A 21,524-nucleotide genomic window follows, 5' to 3' on the forward strand; every position below is an offset into this window, starting at 1 on the left:
ACACAGATCCGTCCCCCCTGTTAAACTCGCCCTCCAACAGCACGAATGGGGGTGCATCCACCCCCCAAGAATTGCCCCTGCAGGGCCTCAGACGGTGAAGGGTCAGGCCCTGCCCCCCCACATGGGGCAGATCAGGGGTGTGGTCAGAGGGCACTGCACTTTGGGTAGCCTCTGTGCCCCAGGGGGAGCAGAGCTGAAGTTAGAGCAGCCCTCAGGCTGCTGTAATCGACACCTCAGGCCAGGCCCAGAATACGGGGAGCACAGAGAGGTGCAACGCGCCCTGCAGGGATGGGGGACCTTGGGATCGAGCCCCACAAACTGAGCCTCAGCCCTGGACACTAGGAGCAGGTGGCTCCCGAGCCCCATGGCACATTTGGGGAGACACCCCCCCACACACACACTTATCCCTCCCCCCACCCCAGTAAGTGCCAGGAATAACCCCCCCCCCCTATTTACCCCACTGAATCCTGTGCCCCGGGGCTATGGCTCCAGCAAGGGGGCTGGGGCCCTATACCCCATGGGGCAGACAACGGCACCACGCAGGTGCCAGCCTGGATCGAAGGGGGGCACCGGGGTGGGGACAGGGGAGGAGGCCTCTCTCCCTTCCCCCGACACTGGGGGTCACCCAAGGTCATGGCTCCCCGCCTCCCCTGGCAACCTCAGCAGGATTCAGACCAACCCTCACCTTGGGGTGGCATGAGGGGGCGGAGGGTGCCCCAAGGAGCTTTTGCCCCAGTTGGTCCCTGGGTTGGGGTGTCTCAGGGGGGTGGGGGCTGAATTGGGCCCTGTCTGGGGGAGCCCCTCTGGGGCCTGACCAGATGTGGGGGGAGGGACCAGGAGAGCAGGGCTGGGGGAGCCCCAAAGTGGGGCTGAGCTGGGGGGTTGACTGGGGGGCGGGGAGAGCTCCACAGAATAGGCCCAAACCCCAAGTCCTGGCTCCCAGCGCCCCCTGCTCTAACCCACTGGATCCCCATTCCCTGCCCGGTTCAGGGATAGACGAACCCAGGCGTCCGGGCTCCCAGACATGCCCCCACCCCCCAGCAGCTGTAACCCAGACCCACCCCCACCGGGGCCAGCATAAGCAGACCCACAGCAGGGAGAGACCAGCCCCCCCGCAGGACAGCCCCACACCTGGATGTGTGTGTGGGGGGGCGCACTGAGATCCCCCCCCCCCTGCAATGGATGCAGCCCACCCCAGAGCCTCGGGGGGGGGTAGGAGGAAGGGGGGGCTGGTAAAGGGGGAGATGGACCTATCGGAGTGGGGGGGCGGGGAGGCCTCCTGCACCTGGGGGGAGGGGGGGGCTGCACCCTATGGGAGGAAGCAGGGGGCGGGGCCGTAGCAGGGGGGTTCCGTACCGGGCGGCACCTACCTGGGGAGCCCATGGGAGAGGGAGGCAGGAAGCGCCCGGAGCGCGGAGTTCAGCGGAGCCGCGAACCAGGAACTACAAAGACCGGGGGGGGGGAGACAAGGGGGGTTGCGGGTTACGACGCTGCAGGGGCTGCCCCGCCCCCCCGTCTATCCAGCCCCCACCCCGGTGTCGCGGCAGCTGATCGGCCCGGCTGGCGTCAGCGACCCCCCCCCCCGCTGTCTCCCCCCGCCAGCTCAGCGTCCCCCACTACCCTCCAAAGTTCAGGGCGCCCCACCCCAGCTCAGGGGGAGCCCATCCCCCCTGCCTCCATCTCCTCCCCGCCCTCTCCCCCCCCCCCCGCTCAGGGGGTCCCTCCCATCCTTGTGTGAGCCCCAGCTCCCCCCACCCCCATGATTCACGGCCCCCCCTCAGCGCCTCTGCCAATACCTGGAGCCAGGTGGGCAAAGGGGTGGGAGCTGGGCCCCCAGCAGCTGGTCTCACGGAGCCCCAGCAGGTCCGGTCTGTGTCACCCCCCAACCGCCCTGCCCGCCCCGAACCACCTGCCACGCTCCATGCCCCTGCTTGCGGTCTGCACCCCACGTCCAGCCGCCCCCCCCAGGCACCGTGGCCTCCCAGCACAGCCCCCTTTGTGCAGAGGACGTGCCCGCGGCGTGGGGGGTTGTCCGTGGCAGGTTCGGCTCACAGGACGTGGCGGCCACCTGGGTCTGTCAGCCCGTCCCCTGCCTCCCCACCTGCCCCACTGATCTCCCCACTGCTCAGGCCCCAATTCCCAGCCGGCTGGGCAGGCCCCACTTCCCCCTCCCCAGCGGGCTGGGCTGAAGGGCAGGCAGTGTTTAAAGCGCATTGGGGGGGGTGTCACAAGGGGTCGCAGACGTAGCCTGTGGGGGGCACCTTGTGGCCCATCTTACCAAAACGGCTGCTCCCAGATTACGTTGGATCCCTCAATATGTTCAGAGCCCCACAGCCAGGGCAGGGAAGGAGCCGAATTCCTGGGCCGGACTCGCTGCAGGTGGGGGGCCGGGCCGGCTGGACCTCAGGGTTTCTGGGTTGGGGGAAATTTGAACATTGGCTTTGGTTCCAATTCAGAGGGAAACGCCACTCAATTTTCCTTTTCGGAAACCCCTCCCCACTCCCCAGGGTGCTTCCCCCAGATTCGCTCCCGGGGCCTGGCACCCACTGATTGAAATCGACCGTTTCACAGCTGCTGTTCAGTGCTGGGCACCCCTGAAACGGACACGAATCCTGGCAGTTTCAGTCAGAAGCAGCCAGAGGCCCTGGCCCTGGGAGCAGCCCGGCCTGGGAAAGTTTTCCCGACTGCTCTGGGAAAAGCCAGAACTTCCAGACTCGCAGGCCGGCCGGCTCCCCACTTCCTCTGCACATTCCTGACCAGCCCTAGGACGGAGGCTGTGGATGGGAGAGGTGTGAACGCTAAGAACCCCCCCGCCCCCCCCCCCAGTTTCATTTAAGGGGCACACACTCCTCCCTGCGCAGGGATCCAACCGGCAAAGGGACATCCATGATTCGCCCCATCCCCTAGTGAGTGCTGATGAATAACCTGCACTGAAGGATTTTTTCTCCTTACTGCCAGGGGGCTCAGGGTTCGGTCGGTGCCATGGGCAGGGCAGTTCATGCCCCTGTTGCATCGGGTCTCCTGCCTGTCACATCCTCACTGGCCTCAGGAACACCCAGCCAGTTTCTCTTCTCCATGCCTGTTCTCGCTCTCCATAATATCCTGTGGCAGTGAGTTCCGCAGGCCGGTGTGCTAACAAACCTCTAAGAGCCTGCTCTGCCAGGCAAGAGGCAGCCCTGGGGGATGCGAGGGGGCACTTGGGGAGGCAGCTGGCATAAGGAACTGAGAGGGGTATGGCTCTCTGGGCCCTGCTCAATTGGTGCAGAGGATGGAGGGGGTGGTGGTTTTGCTCCCAGCCTGCAGGGAGTGACCAGCATCTGGGGGAGGTGCTGTGTCCCACCGGGGACTGCCGACAAACAGCCTGTCTGGATCCATCTGGATCCAAACAACCGGGTGCCCAACAGTCATGGTGCATAGGCCCCTCCCCCTGGTCCGTAAGCCTCAACCGAGCCCTGGAGTCTCTAGCACCCGGGAGCTCCGTGTGTCGTGGGCGCTGCCCTGCGAGGCAGTGTCCCAGCGCGGGCTGTTCACTCCCAGAGCCCCCGGCGGCTGGCGTCACATCTGGTCCGGGGCTGCCAGGGCCTCGAGCAGAGCCTGGCATTGCGTCTGGGCAGCCCCCCCCAGTATGAGTGTGACCCTGTAGGCCCCCCCTGCACAGCAGCACCCCCAAGCTGCCGTTGGCAATCACAGCCCAGCCGGCATTCACCATCCCCTTCTCTGTGGCTGCATTGCAATAAACACGGGGCACAGCCCCCCGGAGACCCTACAATAACAAGCCAGCCTGAGCAACCTTCCAATAACAACCCAGCCCCCGCGGCTGCTGCAGGAAGGGACCCCACAGCTGCTCCCATGGGACCCTCTGAGAGCAAACTGCATGTGTTGGGAGCAGGGGAGTTCCCAGATTCAGTGGCCCTTGCAGTGTGTGTGTGTGTGTGTGTGTGGGGGAAACGGGCAAGATACAGGGCTCCCCTCCCCCATGGGTGGGGGGATTTGCTGGCAAAGACCTTGGCTTTCCCAGCCCCAGCTGGGCCCGGGGGGAGATCGGGCGTGGAGGGAACCAGCGAGTACAGCCGGCCTGGCCATGTAGACATACTGCCCCATGGGGGGGCTCGTCCTGAGACTGATTCCTCCCTAGAGGGGACTGGGATGGGCCAGGGCTGCAGAGTATCCCCAATCCCCTCCCCCCCCCAGGATCCCTGTCCAAAAAGGTGTGTCAGGGCTGCTCCCCGACCCCCGGCACCCCATGTACGATCTCCCTTCAAGGCGGGCCCCCAGGACGCATCACCCCCGCTGGGAGGGGCAGGGGTGCAGGGCTCTGGGGGAGCTGGCTCCACTTCCTACCAGGGGCCCCAGTGCTGAGATCCTGCTAGGTCAGCGTTGCAGCCGAGTGCCCCCTCCCCCCCCCCCCCGCAACAGGCTTCATCCTACTTTGCAGGTGGATCAGGCCCCATCAGGGCACCAGGCATGGGGGAGTGGAGGGGGGGCAGGAACGGAGGTCAGGCTCTGTCAGGGCACCAGGCCTGGCATGGTGGGGGTAAGGCCTATCTGGGTGCCAGGCCTGGGGGGGGGGGGGGGGAATTGAGCCCAGCCAGGGCATCTCTGCCACAGGACAAAGAACGGGGAGGGGGGGCATGGGCTGTTCTGAGCATCCAACACAGGCCAAAAACTGAGCGCAGGGATCCTTCAACCGCCCCCCGCCCGCCTCCCCTGCATCCTTCAGCTCAGACTCCCCATCCCCCCACCCTTCTCCCCTCCCCCTTCACCCCTTCAGCTCAGACCCCCGCATCCCCCCTTCTCCCCTCCCCATCACCCCTTTAGCTCAGACACCCGCATCTGGCCCCACCATTCACCCCCCATCACCCCTTCCCCATCCTTCAGCTCAGACCCCCCCATCTCACCCACGCTTCTCACCTCCCCCACCATCTTTCATCTCAGACCCCTTCATCCCCCCACCCTTCATCCCATCCCCCCTTCAGCTCAGACCCCCATCCCCCCTTCCCATCCTTCAGCTCAGACCCCCCCATCCTTCACCCCTCCCCCATCCCCCCTTCCCATCCTTCAGCTCAGACCCCTTCATCGCCCCCCCGAAGGACTCACCCCCCGGCTCACGCTCCCGAGGGGGGGCAGCGGCCCCTTCCCCCACCGCCGGGACAGGTGATGGTCTCGACCCTCCTCAATCTGCAGCCAAAGGCAGGAAGCCAAACCCCCCACCCCCCACCTCAGCACCACGGCCCAGGTCTATTTCATGCCAACCTCCCCCCCCCCCGCCCACACAATGGCCCGCTGCTATTGTGCATCCGGGCCCCGATCCCTGGCACGGGCCCCCTGGAGCAGCCAGACAGGGCCGGGGACATGCAGCCCCCCCCCCCCCCCGCAGCCCTGCCGCCCCCCCCCCCCCGCAGCCCTGCCGCCCCCATCTCTGCGCCCCCCCGCCCGCCTCTCCACCCCATCTCTGCAGCCCCCCAACCCTGCCGCTCTGCCCCCCAACGCCCCATCTCTGCAGCCCCCCAGCCACAATCCCCCCACCCCTCTCTGCAGCCCCCCAGCCCGAGAAAAAGCCTCGCAGCGGCGGGGCGGGGGGGGGTCCGATCCCGACCGCTCCGTACCTGGCCGCGCAGCAGCCCCGAGGCACCGCGGGGCGGGAGCGGTGGTCGCAGCCATGGCGGGCCCGGCCCTTCCCCGGCCTGGCGCGGGCGAGCGAGCGACCCGCTCCCGGCTCCTTTTGGGGGGGGGGGGCGCCGCTCGCCGGGGCGGGCGCGATGCGAGCGATGGGGGCTGCGGCGGCGCTATGGAAACGGGGGGGGGGGTCGGGCTGTGAGTGGCGGGGGAGAGACACTGGAGCTGGGATTGTGGGGGGGGGGTCGGCATGTGAGTGGCGGGGGCGGGAGGGGGGAGACACTGGAGCTGGGAGTGCGGGTGGGGTGGGGATGTGAGTGGCGGCGGGAGAGGGCTCGCTGGGGGGGTGACACTGGAGCTGGGATTGCAGGGGGGGGGTCCCTTTGTACCTACTGGCCCTGCAGCCCCTGGCCCGTTAGCCCCCCCCCCCCCCAGCCGCTTGGTGCCCAAAGCCCAACCGCACTTGGGGTCTGCCCCCCCCCGGAGAGCCAGCCCCGTAGTGCAGAGCCCCACTGCAGAACCAGGGGGGCTTGGTGTAGAGACCCCTTTGGGCCCGGCTGGGAGGGGCCTTTCCTGGCAGGGGATTCACCACACTGAACAGGCTCCCCCAGAAACCCAAGGAGGGGGTGGGCCAAGGGCATCACCAGGGGGAGTCAAACAGGAAGGCATAGCCCCGCTGGACGGTGCCTCCTGCCCCCAGGGCACAGGGCAGGGGCTGGAGGTTTTGCAAGCAGCAGGGCTGGCACCATCGGCGGAATGGGGCAGTGCCAAGGCTGGGGGGAAGCGACGCCACCCCAGAGCTGTCATCGCTGTTACCTGGGTGTGGGCAGCATCCACGGGTCCCCCGCAAGGTTGTGGGGCCCAGTGGCGAGGCAGAGCTGGAGCCAGGCCCTGACCCACAGTGCATGCAGGCTACACAGCCAGAGCAGGGAGGGAAACTGAGGCACAGAGCCGGGCTGTGACTTGCTCAAGGGCCCACAGTGGGTCAGGGGAGAAGCGGGACCAGAACCCAGGTGTCCTGAGTCCCAGACCTGCTAGGCCTCACTGCCCCCTCTCACAAGCCCAGTAACACCCAGTGTGCGTCCCACCCGTACCCTGGCCCGTCAAAGGGGCTAGAAGAGAGAGGAGCTGCCTGGGCCCAGGGCAGCGAGGGTGAGATGTGCCCACCAGCGAGGGACAAGCCAGGATTTTGAAAGCATGAAATCGGGTCGTGCTGGCTCTAAGCGAGCGGCTGGTTTCATCCGAGCCAGGCGTACCCGGGAGGGCAGATAATACTACTGTGACACCCCCCCCCCCCCCCCCGCGCTCAGGGCACGCAGTGGCAGCTGAGGGGGATCAGCCCAGAGCTGGGGGTGATGGGTGTAAGGGGATAGGGGTGGCTGGTGAGGAGGAGCTCCCCTGGGGGGTGACCCTGGTGCCAGAAGCCATGAGGGGGCAGAGGAGGCTCCCTCCCCCCATTGGGGGTACCACTCGGTTATCTCCCCCCCACATAGGCAGAAGCAGCTGGAAGGGCCAAGGTAGGTGCAGCTACAAAACACCAGAACCTTTTTCTCCCCTACCAGAGATGCCCCCCCCAGGGCAGGGGCCAGCAGCCCCAAAGGAACAAGGATCATCTGTCACCCCACAGTTCATGCCCAGGCTGCAGGGGTCAGAAAGGCGCTACCCCTCCCTGTTCCCGCCCCCCTAGCACCAGGCTGGGAGCACTGCAGCCTCACCCCCGGCTCTGGCATTGCCCCAAGCATGGATGGCGAAGTTCACAAGCCTTAGTCCCTACCCAGCCAGTCAGTAGGGGCAGGGCGGGCACTGCCCCACCCCATGTCTCCTTCCCTTCGTCAGGCGCTTGCCAGGGCCAAGAACCCAGAGCCAGGCTGCTGTCAGTCAATAATTTATTTCTATCCAGACACAGGGAACGGAAATACACCAGAGTTTACAAAAACAGAAGGTGCAACAGACTAACCTGCAGCGCGGGCGGCAGGGCCCCTCTCCCTGCGCGGCCCCAGGGCAGGATCGGGGCCCTGCCCAGGCTGGCGCACGGAGCGTTATTGCGTGTCGCAGGATCGCTGGAGGGCAAGGAACCGCATCTGGGGCCTCGGGCACCAGCCTCCTGCTTGGGAGCCCCTGCCCCCGATGGGTAGGGGAGCAGGCATTTCGTCCCGCTTGGCCAGCGCTGCTCACAGTGGGCAAGTTCAGAGCACCTCTTTGACCTGTTCTACTGTGCCCCCCCCCCCAAGGCAGCAGTGGGGATAACGGATTGCAGACCAGGCCCGGGGACAAGGCCGGTAAGGCTCTGCTACTTCCCATCCATATCCTGCCCCTCCCAGGGCTAGCTGTCAGCTCAGCGCACGAGCCCAGCCAGGGCTGAGGAGGGCTCAGGCCAAGGGCAGAAGCAGCCCCACATCCAGGGGAAAGCCCAACCCGTGGCCAGCAGGTGCCAGGGAGCAGCAACGCTATGCCCCCTCCATGGGGCCGCTGAGACCCTGGGCAGGCAAAGCTGAACCTAGCACGAGACTTGCCTGCAACCCACTGGAAGCACCTCCTGCTGGAGGAAGGGCAGAACTGCACACGCCAGCTGCCCCATGCCAGGAGGAAGGTGCCATGGCTGGGCAGAGGCTGCTGCTGCTGAAATGAATAGAGGAGGTGGCTTACCCTCTCCTTGCGGGGCCTGCCGGCCCCGGGAGCCCAGCGTACTCGCAGCCGGGGGGAGGGAGCTCTGCGCCCAGTCGCTCCCCTCCGGCATGCAGGGCAGAGGAGCAGTTTCCGGCCACAGCAGCCCAGAGACGAGGACCAGTGGCCCAAAGCTCGGCCCTGCCTCGAACCCAGGATCTGGCACCTAACATGGCTCGTGGCCTCGTGCGGGTGAGGCTGGGGGCAGGCGCCGGGGAAGCCAGCAGCAGCCATGGCCCCGGGGACGTAGTGTGTGGGGAGAGGTGGCTGCAGAGCGGGGGGCTGGGACCCCAATGCAAACTAGTGTTAACAACTGCCCCCGCGACCCAGCCGGGAGATTTCACCTAGGAATAAATTACACCGCGGGACAGGCCAAGAGAACCTTCTCCCTTCAGGGGGACCGGTGCGGAGCGCACATGGGGGGCGGGCAGGAGAGGGGACCCGCTGCCATCCCCAGGCTCGGGAAAGCAGGGGGGGGGTGTCACTGTTGCTAGGGGGGAAACTGTCTGCCCCCTCTAAGGCACCAAAGGGTCGAATCTTTTATTGCATATTGCAGGGCCCGGGCTGCCCCCCCTCCGCCCTCTAGACAGGGCTGGTTGCAGACCCCAGCCCTAGAGATGGGCTGAGCTGACAGGGCCCCTCAGCCAGCAGCCCCCCCACCCCAGTCAGAGGATCCATCCCCCGCTCTCCCGCCCGAGAGGGCGGATAAAGATAAGGCACTTGGGTTTGCAACCAAGCCCGCCCGGCCCACTCGGCTTCTCTGGAGCTCAGCTGAGCCCTCGGGCCAGCCAACAGTGGGGGGCACAAAGACCAAGGGGTGGGGGGCAGGGGACACCTTTGATCTTCAGCTCCCACAAGACGAGACGGGGGGGAAAGAGGGGGGCCTCTCCGGGCGGGTAACGACTAAGCAAAGATGTTGGTGACAAAGTCCAGGAAGCGCTTGGCGTACTGCTCGGGGTGGACGGTCGAGATCTCCGCGCCAGCCTGCAGGGGGCACAACAGCATCAGCGCCAACCAACCCCCGCCCCCTCCGACACCCCAGGGCGACCTTCCAACGCTTGCCAAGAGCCTGGGGGGAAGAGGGGGGGCTGTGCCCCACAGCTCTGACACCCCCTCCCTCGCCCGGTTTTCTGCTGGTCCACATGCCAGAGGCCAGGTAGCCCGGCTGCGTTTAACGAGGCTAATTCAAGCGGGGCGTGCGCAGCTCCAGCTGCCGTCCTCCCTTCCCCGGCAGGCCCCCCATGTGGCCAGGCGGCTCCGTCCCCCCACCCCGGACGCGAGCGGGACTCACCCCGTGCTTGACGGTCTTGGCGGCGTGCGCGGCCTTCTTCTTGGCGTCGTACTGCGTGAGGATGTCGATGAGGCCCATGAAGTACACCTCCGGCTGGGGCCCGCCTGGGGGAAAGGCCATACCCCGGCTTAACCCGGCTCCCAGACCTTCAACGGACCCTTCCCCGCCCACTAGCTCCCTGACCAGGGGTCCAGCCATGGGCGCAGTGGATCCGCGCCCTGCCACTCTCGGCAAGCTCCACGGCCGGCCCCGTCCCTGCCGCCTGGCCCTGAGGCTGCCGCAAAGGGCTGTGCGACCCACCGGCCACACAGGGCGCTCTGGGCCAGTGCCCATGGCTGGGGCCCTGTTTTTGAGGCATTGGGGGAAAATCCAGTCCCGAACGCGAGGGCCGGGGGCTCCCATCCTTTGAACATCTTTTGGGCCAGCCAGCGAGGAAGGAACAAAGCTACCACCCCCCCGCCCCAGATCCCTGCCCCCCGGCATGGCACTGCCAGCCCCACTCACCTTCCGCGCTCTTGATGGCGTACACGTCGACGTAGGGGTCAAACTCCCCGGGGCTCAGCGGCTTGTAGGAGTTCAGGTAGCCGCCGATCCCCTCGGGGGATGTCCCGTAGGAGCCCACAGCCATGACGTCCTCCCCCTCCTCTTCCTCCTCCTTCAGATCCTCGTCCTCCTCCTGCTCGGCCCGGAGCACGTCATGGATGCCCAACAGCAGGCTGTAATCCATGATCTTCAGCTGGACCAGGAACTAGGGGTGCAGCGGGCAGGGGGTGAGCCGGGGCAGCAGTGAAAGGCTCCATTCCCACCCAGGGGGCTCCTTAGAAGCCACCGCTGCTCCCACTCAGGCCATGTTACCTAATGGTTAGAGCAGGGCCCTGCTTTGGCCCGCTCTAAGGGCTGTCGCCCTGCCCCGATCTGCAGGGAGGGGAGACCCCCGACTGCACAGGGCCGCACCTTGCTCCAGGGAGAGGAGCTAGACATGGCCCACAACGCAGTTCTCCGGAGCCGTTGGGCCACAGGGACGTTTGGGGACCCCCCCCCACAGCTGAGAATGTCAGCGGAGCCGCGAGGGACCTGCTACTGTGGGCGCGGGAGACCCAGCAGTGCCAGGGCCTGGGTGCCAGCCAGCGCCAACAGCCGGTGCCCCTGGCAAAGCAGCCCTGCCGCCCCTCCTTTGCGTGGCTCTCCCTGGAACGTATCGCCTGGCACAGGCAGGGCTCTGGGTTCTTGGCCAGGCAAGGAGGGGCTATTGCCCCAAGCGGCCGGCGAAGGGAAGGAGACATGGAGTGGGGCACCGAGCCTCCCAAGGCAGTGCCCTTCCTTCCCATGGCTGATACCCCCAATCCCTCTGCCCCAGGTTTTAGTCCCTGCCGGCAGTGGCAGTGCGCCCCGAGGTGTCCGGCAGAGCCCGGTAGCCAGTTTTGGTTGCTAGACAAGCCATGCTCGACAGGCTGCCCCGGGCGGGTCTGGGCCGATCGGCTCAGGGAGGACGAGCTGTTTCGGGAAGGTTAGACGCCCCCAAGCACCCTCCTGCAGGCGGTGCCCGCAACCGATCCCAGCTGCCACCTCGGCGTGGAGGTCAGACGTACAAAGGCACCTGCCCTACCTCCACATCCCTCTTCAGCTTCTCCATGAAGTCGCCCTTCTGCCCCTCGTCCACGTACACCTTCTGGCTCATGTGCAGGAAGTCCATGTCTTTCAGCGTGGGCAGCTCCTTGACCTGGAAGGAACCAGACACGCTTAGTGGTCCAGGGAGGAGGGGGTCCCCAGGCGGAAGCAGCCTCACACCTGTGGGGCCATGCCCCGAGGGATGACCTGGAGAGCAGCCCAGCTCACGGAGTCGCCCCGGGAAACCCCCTCGCCGCCCATGGCCCCTTTAACAAGAGGCCCTGTCAGACCTGGGGCTGCCCCTCCTGGGACGGTTCCGGGGCTCACGGGGTGACAGGGCCATGGCGCCCGTGGCCAAAGGCAGGAGAAGCTGGCGACAACAGCCCGGCCGTCAGGGAGCCGCTCCCCCCAGAGGAAAGACTCAACAGGAGCCGGCGGCTGGCCCCTCGGCTTCCCCCGGGAATCCCCAGGATTCCCCCGGCAGCTGAGCCAAGGGCTCCAATCCAATCAACCCTCCCTCGCCATCATCTCGCGGCCCTCAAATCTCGTTAACTGGATGCTGACGCCACCCCCGGGCTTTAGGGCAGGCGAGGCCACTAACGAGATCAGGATTATCCGGCTAACTCGGGTCATTTCCCCCGCAAACGGGGCGAGGCGGCCGGCAGAGCCCCAGCTGCATCTCGCCCTGGCTCGTTTGGAGCGGCGGCTGGTTAGTTAATCCCAGGCCCCCGCCAGACAGAGCGAGCCTCTGGCCGGGCCTGGCATCAGCTCGTCCCCACTCCTGCCCGTGAACCGGCCTTGCTGCCCCTTCGCATCAGTGCCCCCAGAGCTAGCCGCAGCTGGAGAGCGCTGGCAAGGCGACCCCAGGGCCCGCAGCGCTCCGCATGGAGCCCGCCGAGGCCTGTGCTGGGGGAAAGGGCTGCTACCCTGGGCACCCCCTCCCCGGAGGGCAGCGCGCAGAGGGGTGGCCGTGCAGAGCTGAGAACCGCTCCTCCTGCCCGGTGCTTCGGTCCGGGATTTAACGGCGGCCAATTCCTTGCCAGCTTGAGCTGCCTTTCGAAGGGGGCTGGGCCGCTCCCCGGCACGCTCTGCCCGGCCAGGGGATCCCAGCTGGAGCTGCCTTTCAAAGGGGGCTGGGCCGCTCCCCGGCACGCTCTGCCCGGCCAGGGAATCCCAGCTCAAGCCCAGCCTGGCTCCCCCCACCGCCAGGGATGCCCCATCAAACCCACCTGCTGGCCCGTCCCAGCAGTGGCACCGCATCAGAGATCAGAGGCCCATCCTCCACTCCAGCTCCCTGGGGTGGGGGGGATAAGACAGCGGCTCCCCTCCCCACACCCTGAGGGGACAGAGCCCGCCTCTTCCCATGGAGTCAGCAGGTCCCAGTTAACCAAGATCCCCCTAAGCTGGGCACAGGACACCCCATAGCTTCCCGCTGCCCTCAGCCTGCTGCCCAGCCCCAGGGACCCCTGAGGGCAAACCCAAGCCCCTTCCCTAAACGGAAGCACAGGGCCGCATCCCCGACAGCTGCCACCCCCTGCACTTCGCTGCTCGCCCCGGCTCCCGCTCGGCGTGGGGCGGCCCCACCGGGAGGCGGCTGTGTGAGCAGCAAGGTGGATACCAGAAGGCTGGAGACCCAGGGTAGTCGGCCCAACCTCCAGGCATGGAAACCTGGCAGCTTCGCCCCAGTTCTGCCCCAGCGGGCAGGGCCCGGATACCAACCCAGCCCTCGAGGAGGGGCCTAGTTTTCAGATGCTTCGAGGTGCATCTGCAGAAAGGGAAGCAAGGCACCCCTACCACGGCTGCAGCCTGAGGACACCCGACGGCCACGGGAGACACCAGCCAGGCCTACCGGAGCAGCCTCCGATGGGGTCACCACCCCTGCCGATCCCACTGGGGGCAGCGACGCCTGTCAGTCAGGGACTCAGGCCCCCTGCTTGCTCTCCTGGAGGCCGGGCGCTGTCGCCCGCCAGAACAAGCTAGGCACCGAGGAGCGGGGAAGCAAGCTTCAGAGCAGAGAGATCCATGGGTCAGAGACCCCCCCTCCCCCCACATCCTCAGCCATCCTCCGCTACCTTCTCCTTGTCGCTGGCTTCTCGGGACACCAGGGAGCCCTGCAAGAGAGGTACCCGCCGATTAGTCACAAGCCCCCCCCGGCCGCAGGAGGAGGGGTCAGATCCCACGGACTCCTGCATGTGAGGGGCACAGAGCAGGCGGCCACAAGAAGCCACGGCAAGAGGGAGAAGATGGCTGAGATTTAGGGGACTGTCACCTGATTATTATGGATGGGAGCCAAGCGGCTAAACCCCCCGCACTGCCCTGAGCCCCCGGTCTAGTCCCAGGACTTCTGAGCCACTTGGCTATGGGATCCGTCTGGCCCTAGCCACACAGCTGCTGCTGCTGGCCTCTCCAAGCAGCAACCCCCAGCACCTGGGACCATGCCGGGGTGGGGAGGGCATGAACAGGTCTAGGGTGGGTCGCAACCACCTGCCCTTTGTGGGGAAATGGGGCCCCTAAACTAGGTTGCCACGTGGTGTGGAAAGTGACAAAAGCCACAGCTCCAATGGGGGCCTGTCCGGGGGGGGCTTCCAGCCGCGTGCCGCACAGCCCCGGCCGGCCTGACCCCGATGCCCACCAGCCCGGGGGCGCCCTCTGGGGTCCTGAGGCGCGAGAGAAGCTCCTCGGCCAGGAAAGGCGCTCCAATCTGGAGGAGGGTCTCTATCGAACTGCTGCTGAAAGCGGGGTTCAGGGCAGAGACCAATCGGGTGAAACCGGGGCGATCGATCCCTCGGGGTGCAATGCTCTGGGCCGACCCCTGGTGACGCAGCCTCGCAGGGGGGCTCAGGAGGGCACAGAGAGACTAGACCGGCCGGCAGGACGATCAGCAGCTCGTGTGTCTGCAGGGACCGGGGTGCCCCCAGGAACCTGGCTCAGGTGACTGCCCCTGGCCCCGCCCGCTGGCCCCGTTACCTTCAGGTCGTACTTCCTGTGCACGGCGAGCCGGTGGCTGAACACGTTCCTCATGACCAGCATGTAGGTCTCCTCGCTGTCCACACTGAGCCGGTACATCCCCAGGAACTGGGGCAGCAGGGTGAGCCCGTGACACTTCACCACGTACTGCAAGGAGACGGGGCCGCGTCAGACCGGCAGGGGCCAGGGCAGAGCGCGAGGCGCCAGCCGGTCGGGCCTCTGGAGACCCCAGCCAGAAGAGGGGGGCAGTGACGTGCCCTAGCGGCTGCAGGTTGGTGGCAGCGCTGGGATTGGAACTCGGCTCATTTCCTCCCAGCGGCAGGCAGGTTCGCTCTGGCGCCCCCAGGTGGCGAGGCAGGGACACCTCAGAGTGACACCGGCCGTACCTGGTGGTAGTGCGAAAGGAGGCTGTGCACGTCAGCCACGTCTTCGCTGGAGATCTCCTTGATCACCAGCGTCCGGTCGTAGGAGGTGAGGAAACGCCGGTCGCTCCCCTCACCTTCGTAGTGGGGCGGGCTGCGCGTCAGGGAGACCTGGGGGGGGGGGGGGGGAAGCAGGCGTGAGAACTGACCCTGGGGCATACCGGGGACACCTCACCCCGGGCCATTCCATCCTTTAACGGGGCAGATGGTGAGTTTCAGGAGCATCTGCTATCGGCGGCCTGCCTTGCCAAGGGGCACCACCCCAGCGATATCAGAGACTCGGCCAGCGCTGCTGTGGCCAGCCCCCAGCTCAGCCGGTCCCAGCCCGCCTCTGGCCAAGAAGCAGGCGTCCCAAGGAAAGCTTTAAGGGGCGCAGGGTGGGTCTGCGTACGTCCCCCTCTATGCACACAGGGCCCTGGAACGCGAGGCCCAGGACACACATTCACCCTCCTGCCCCCATACACGATCGGTACCGAGGGAGCGGGCTACCCACCTGGTAGTCCTGGTCGTCAATCCCGAAGCGCTCGCGGAGGTTGCGGAAGACCTGCGGGCAGTACTCCTTGAACTTGAAGTGGCTGGGCAGGTTCTCCCTGGCGGGGCAAAGGGGGGGGGGGGGGTGTCAGTGTTTAGAACCAGAGGGACCAGCTGGCCCCGGGAAGGGATCAGCCTGGCACAGTCACAGCCGTAACCGTGTGATTCAGTTCAATACCACACGGCTCATGGGCACCTTAACCCGCCCCTGGCATCGGGGACCCTCCTTGCTGGCAGTCGAAGCAGAAGGCAGAGGTTGGAGGACACCAGACAGAGCCAGGGATCCCCCCGCAGGTGGGGACGCTGGCAGGGGGGCTGGGGGGCGCTGACCCCTGGTTCTTGTGTCACGAGACGGGGGAAACAACACTTCCCTAGTCACTTTCTCCACCCGTGTCATGATTTTATAGACCTGCCTCAGTCGTCTCTTTTCTAAGAGAAACAGTCCCTGTCTTTTTAATCTCTCCTCACATGGAAGCTGCTCCATCCCCCTAATCATTCTCTGTCCTTTTCCAATTCTCTGGCAGGGTGACGAGATCTGCGTGCAGTCTTCAAGGGGTGGGCGTAGCGTGGATTTCGACAGTGGCGTTAGGATATTTTCTGTCTGATTCTCTCTCCCTTTCCGAGTGGCTCCTAACTCGGTTCGCTTTTTGACGGCCGTGGCACACGGAGCGGGTGTTTTCAGAGAACCCGATCTCTGTCTGTAAGTATCTACATGGGGCGCAAAGATCTAACGACAGGCTCTTCCACCGAGCGGAGCAAGACAGAACGAGAGCCAGCGGCCGGAAGCTGACGCTAGACAAAGGCGGCAGACGTTTAACAGGGAGGGGAATTACCCCATGGTGGAGCCTCCATCGCGGACCGTTTTTAACTCCCGACGGGCTGCGTGTCCAAACGATCTGCTGTAGGAATTAGCTCGGGGCAGCTCTTGACTAAGTGATCACAATGGAGCAGCGTGCACCACCTGCCCGGCCCCTGCCGTCACACAGAGCTTCACGAGCCAGCTCCTTGCCAGAGTGGCAGTGCTGTCCCCAGCTGCCCCGCTCCGGGCAAGCGAGACCCACACGGGAGCTTTTAGGTCACGTTTGCTGTTGAGTCTTCGCCTGGGCCCAGGTACAGGGTGGTTAAGGCTGGCAGGCGAGAGGGGAGGGGCAGCAGGGGAGGGCACCGGCACAGCCAGAGCTCTGGGCGAGGGCCCCCTAGCTCCAGGGCAGGGTGTTAGGCCTGGAAGGGGCTGGGGAAATGGCGGCTAATGCCGAGCACAGCAATGCCAAGGGGCTGCCACCGCGAGGGCACCAGAGGCTGCGCCCAGCGCAGGGAGAGAGACTCGGGAGCCAGGCGCAGCGGGCGCGAGAGGTGAAAATGCTGCTCCTGGGCTGAGCAGAAGACACGAGGGGCGTGGGACGTAGGGATGGGCGGGGAGGCTCATCGGGGGCTGGCTAGAACCAGCCTGTATCAATGGAGGATTTGGAAAGACAATGAACGCCTCGGGGAATGAACGGTGACCCCAAACGGGACACAACGGGGTAGGATCGGAACTGGCCTTTCCGGGACACCGAGCTCTGACCTGGGACTGACGGCGAGCGAGCGGAGACGGGATCTTCGGCAGCTTGGCTGGGTGGAGCTCAGCAGAGCCCTCTTACCCTTTGCTTCTCTCCATTCCCCCCAGGGCTTCCCAGGCTGGGCTCCAGCTGCCTAATAAACCCTGCGCGGTTTTGAAAACGGCTGCCTGGCGTCAGCGCATCAACAGGGGGAAAGTCTCGGACCAGGAGCCGATCTCGGCCCTTGAGGAAGGGTGAGACCCCGTCGGGGAGCGGCCTGGCTCGCTGAGGGCTTCCTCCAAGGGACTGTTTAAAAGCCACGGCACAGCATGGATCCCGTGGCCCCGCGACGCCCCTGCACCCAGGGTGGAAATCTGGGGAACCCAAACAAAGCTGCCCAAACTGGAGGACACATCAGCTCCTGCGAGACGAGCCTAGAGAGCGTTAGTAAGCTCTAGCAGGGAGGGGGCTGACTCAAAGTCCTGCGGGTGACGCCAGGAGGGTGGCACAGAAGCAATCCGAGAAATGCAGGACCCCAAAAGGTCGTCTAGTCCAGTGCCCCGCACCGAGGCAGGACTCTGTTGCCTAGGAGGACGCCGACCCTGCTTTCTCCTGAGCTAGTCGGTCTTATCTCCGGTGCACTGGGGTGTAATGTACCAGATCCAACCTCAGCCATTTCGATACCAGCCAGCGAGCTGTGCGCGCGCACACGCCCCCCCCCCCCCCCCCGCAAACTCCGTAGGGGCGGCAGCCTCCTGCAGCGACTCACCTGTTGAAGAGATGATTGTTCACTTTGATTTTAGAGTTGGCTTTAAAGTCATCGGGTAGCAGCATCACCGGCAGGGGAACCTGGCTGAGTTCATTGATCTGGCAAGGGAACACAGACAAGCGGGTTACTCCCCGCCCCGCGCGCAGGTTTGGCGCATCAGCAGGCGGCGTTCAACCCCCAGGCACGCTCAGACCTGCTGCTGGGTATCCTGCCAACCTCGTCCAGGCGCACAGAGCCAACGCCACACGGGACAGCTTCCATTCCTGCTAACAGCGTGGCGGGGTAGGGGGCTAGGACAGCGTTCCCAGCAAGTCCCTGCAGAGCCAGCTAGGATGGCCAAAAAAAAAAAAACCGGCTCAGGGCCTGGTCGCGAAGCTGCTTGGCAGTGTCCAGAGCATGGCGGTGGAGAGGTGCCGGGGAAGAATTCGAGCTCCCCTCCCTGAGCTATTCAAATGAACTGGACAGCAAGTGCCAGGCAACCTGCAAGCGCCCCCTACTGGATGGGGTAATAAACAGCCAGGCCATTGGAACGGGGCGACAGGAGCCCAGGGGAACAGTGTATAAAGAGCCAATTCAAGCAGCCCGTCAGTTGGCGCTTGAGGGAGCTCTGGGAACGGGCTGTGGATTAACACGGAGGGGGCTCGCCCACCGCTTGGCATGGTGGTGCCAAGCACGACAGAGGAAAGTGGCAGCTGGGACAAGCCAGGCTCCGGCCTGTAGCCGCTCAGACTCCACCCCGAAGCCCAGGCACAGGGAGCAGACGCCGATCAAGCCTGTGGGAGGAGCGAGCTGGCTGGGAGGGCGTGCGTGAGGTGGGAGCGCCCGTTTTAGCCCAGCACAAGGGGAGATGCCGCGACCACGTGAGTTCTGGGGCGGGGCCGTCACCGCCCCGCCCAGCTTTGCCCTACAGACTCCGGGCGGACAGTCCCCAAAGCTGCGCAGCGCCGTTTGGGGGCTCTGCCATCAGCTGCTAGAAGGCAACCAAGCTCCCGCAGAGTCACTGGGAGGCCATGTGGGTAGCGCGCCAGACCTCAGAGACCCCCTTTCTTATCCCAGCTCTACCACCTTGGGCAAGGTCCCATCCCCGCCCCGTGCCTCGGTTCCCCCTAAATGGTACGTCCCTCTCTGTGAAGTGCTTGCAAGCCAGGGGTGAAGGACACCGTACAAGAGTTATTAACGGCCAGTTGAGCCCCCTTAAGCACCTAGCAGACATTGCCCTGGGTAGTCAAAACGGAACCGCGCCCTGTACCGCTCACGGACCCGCTCCTGAGAGGAGAACCGTCCCTCGCGAGGGCCCTCGACACGAAGAGCCCCGGCATTAACAGACACAAAGCGACGGCACGCGGTGGGGTCCCGGCAGCTTGACACAACACTGCAAGTACATGCGCACGGGAGCCCACGCGACAGAACTCCGCGAGCAGCCAGACGCTCGAGCCACCGGTTCGAAAACCTGCTCCGTTTCTTACCCAGGCACGTGATTTTTTTTAAGCCGGGGCACAAATTAAACACACCAAACAGCAGGGAGCCGACGAAGCCAAGGCACCACCCGGGACGACCAGCCAGGAAGGAAGCAGCTGGCCAGGCTAGGGTTAAGGGACCACCACACTCCATGCTCCGAGGCCCACGTACCATCAGCCTCCTACACTGGGACGTCCAGGTTGTTCTGGGGCTGGTTAAGCAGGACACAGAGCTCTGGCTTTCTAGGGGGCTGGACTGGAGTGTCCCTTACAGCCCCTGGAATCAGCAGGCGGGTCCCTTGGCTTCTGGTCTCAGCCGGCGGCTAAGGGGTGGCCCTGGTACAGCGCACCCGAGAGAGGTGTGGGTTGAGACACTGATCCCACAGTGCAGACGCCTGCTCCAGGTCCCACTTGGCACCGTGGGGCTGGGACGTTCTCCCCCTCTCAGCTTGCCGCTGCGCAACGATGCTACGCCCCACCTTGGACCCGGGTCACGAGGGGCTTTTCCCGTTCGGGATCTCACTAGCTCTTGCCTGCCAGGGTCCCTCAGGTGGGCCAGTCGCCGTCAGGTAGGGGGGAGGAGGCGCTCACACGCCAGAGCGAGGAATGCGGTACACATGCCTGGAAAGGCACAGGCCACCCCTTCTAAACCCACAGGGCTCCCTGGGATGGGGTCTGAGCAGAGGACTGGGACGCCAGCAGCGCCTGGGAGCCTCACGTTCCCTGTCTGCAGGCTGGAATAATCCTGCCCTCGTTCCCAGGGAGCCTTGCGCTGTGACCTGGTTACCGAGCTCCACGGCTGTAGCCCTAGCGATCAGAACTATTTAAGGAGCGCAGCCGCCGGGAGCTGTGGGGGCACAAACTGGTGTTCAGCAGGAAACCCCACAAAGTTCACACCCCCACCCACGGGGTCAGATCTGCCTAACTCCTGCAGAACTGGGACACCCCCACCCCCACCCTGATCAGACCCACTGCCTCAGGTGAAGGCTGGGGAAAGGGGCAGCTTCTGCAGAACTCACATTGTGACTCACGTTGGGGTGGGGGGAGGAAGCAGAGGGAGAGGAGATGCCCAGCCCAGGGGAAGGAAATAGTGTGGGGTGTCTCACCTGGTGTGGGACACCCCAGCTCAGAGGGACAGTGAGGTCCTAGGCTGGAGGGAGTCAGTGGGCCCCGAGTGTCCTGGTCTCACCAGGTGCTGAACCCCACAACTCACTCCCAGGATGCAGTGAGGTCGGGGGTGGGGGACAATCACAAGCTCTCAGGCTAGGGGGGGTGGGGGGGTATCCCAGGGGCCCCGCCATCATCCAGGGCTGGACACCCAAGCCCAGCAGCGGCAGTGACATCAAAGGGGCTCAGGGTCAGAGGGTCCTGGGCCAGGATCAGGGGCACCCCAGAGAATAATAAGGGCCTGGACCAAGTAGCCCTGGGGGACACCTGGTGCTGGACACCCCAGCCCAGGAGAGCAATGAAGTCATGGGGGGGGGGCTGTGGGGCCCCAGGCCAGGATCAGGGGCCCCAGAGGGCTGTGGGGGGCCAGGAGCCCATCCCCACCTGGTGCTTGATGCCCCAAACCAGCAGAACAGTGAGGTCTCAAGGGGCCCCAGACCAGGATCGGGGGTCCCAGGATCAGAGAGGGGACTGGGAGTCCTGGGAGGCAGTGCGGGACCGGGCCGGGAACCCCAGAGGGACCAGGATCAAGGGCTCCCGGGGCAGTTGGGGGCCCAGGAAGGGGGACTCCCAAGGTGGGGCAGAGGCGGACCAGGAGCTCCCAGGGGGGAAATGGGGGCCAGGATGGGGAACTCCCGAGGTGGGGCAGCGGGGGGCCTGGACTTCCCGGGGGAGGGGGGCGCAGTGGGGGCCAGGATTGGGAGCGCCAGGATTGGGGATCCGGTGGGGACGACCAGGAGCTGTCGGGGGGGGGGCAGAGGGGGACCGGGATCGGGGGTTCCAGGGGGACCGGGAGCTCCCGGGGGGCAGTGGGGGGGGCCGGGATCGGGAGTTCCGGGGGTGACTGGGAGCTCCCGGGGGGCCGGGATCGGGGGTTCCGGGAGCTCCCGGGGGGCAGTGCGGGGGGCCTGGATCGGGAGTTCCGGGGGTGACTGGGAGCTCCCGGGGGGCCGGGATCGGGGGTTCCGGGAGCTCCCGGGGGGCAGTGGGGGGGGCCGGGATCGGGAGTTCCGGGGGTGACTGGGAGCTCCCGGGGGGCCGGGATCGGGGGTTCCGGGAGCTCCCGGGGGGCAGTGGAGGGCCGGCCCCGCCCTCACCTGGTGCTGGACGCCCCAGCCCAACACGCCCAGCAGCGGGTCCGCCGCCCGCGGCACCTTGACGCGCTGGGGCACGAAGCGCTTCCGCTTGGTCTTGGTGCGCGGCGCGGCGGGGCCGGCGGAGGCGGCCATGTCCCTGCTCGGCCCGCGCGGCCGCACTTCCGCCTTCTGCCCCCGGCGCCGGAAGCGGGGCCCAGCTGACTCCCCCGTCACGTGATGGGGGCAGGCCCCGGCCATTTTGCGCCTGCGCCCCACGGCCCCGCTCCCCCTAGTGCGAGGGTGTTCGACGTGGGGGGGCAAAGGTCATGCGCAGGCCAGGTTCTAGGGGTCGTGACCCCATGTGGGGGCAGAGGTCATGCTAGAACACATGTGACGCGTGGGTCAGGCCCCCGCCCGT

At 65.9% G+C, this 21,524-nt stretch overlaps 1 protein-coding gene across 1 annotated transcript; it reads right to left on the reverse strand.

The window, feature by feature from the left end:
• Window positions 1–9,183: 9,183 nt before the first annotated feature.
• PIP4K2C (phosphatidylinositol-5-phosphate 4-kinase type 2 gamma) lies at window positions 9,184–21,259 on the reverse strand. The gene is made up of 10 exons (XM_065419354.1): window positions 21,128–21,259; window positions 17,407–17,504; window positions 15,062–15,158; window positions 14,533–14,679; window positions 14,147–14,293; window positions 13,252–13,290; window positions 11,178–11,291; window positions 10,076–10,319; window positions 9,572–9,675; window positions 9,184–9,264 (listed from the first exon to the last, which is right to left on the reverse strand). Exons 1-10 carry the CDS (start codon window positions 21,257–21,259, stop codon window positions 9,184–9,186), a joined length of 1,203 nt encoding a protein of 400 aa, XP_065275426.1.
• Window positions 21,260–21,524: the final 265 nt, after the last annotated feature.

This window comes from Emys orbicularis, chromosome 19, assembly GCF_028017835.1.
Source record: "Emys orbicularis isolate rEmyOrb1 chromosome 19, rEmyOrb1.hap1, whole genome shotgun sequence".
Lineage (NCBI taxonomy): Eukaryota > Metazoa > Chordata > Testudines > Emydidae > Emys > Emys orbicularis.

Excerpts from the sequence above, each read along its gene's own strand:
- PIP4K2C (XM_065419354.1), bottom strand. The coding sequence starts at position 21,259 with ATGGCCGCCTCCGCCGGCCCCGCCGCGCCGCGCACCAAGACCAAGCGG. Across the intron at positions 14,680-15,061 it reads TTGACGACCAGGACTACCAG|GTCTCCCTGACGCGCAGCCC; the intron begins GTGGGTAGCCCG and ends CCCCCCCCCCAG. Across the intron at positions 11,292-13,251 it reads AAGCCAGCGACAAGGAGAAG|GTCAAGGAGCTGCCCACGCT; the intron begins GTAGCGGAGGAT and ends GGTTCCTTCCAG.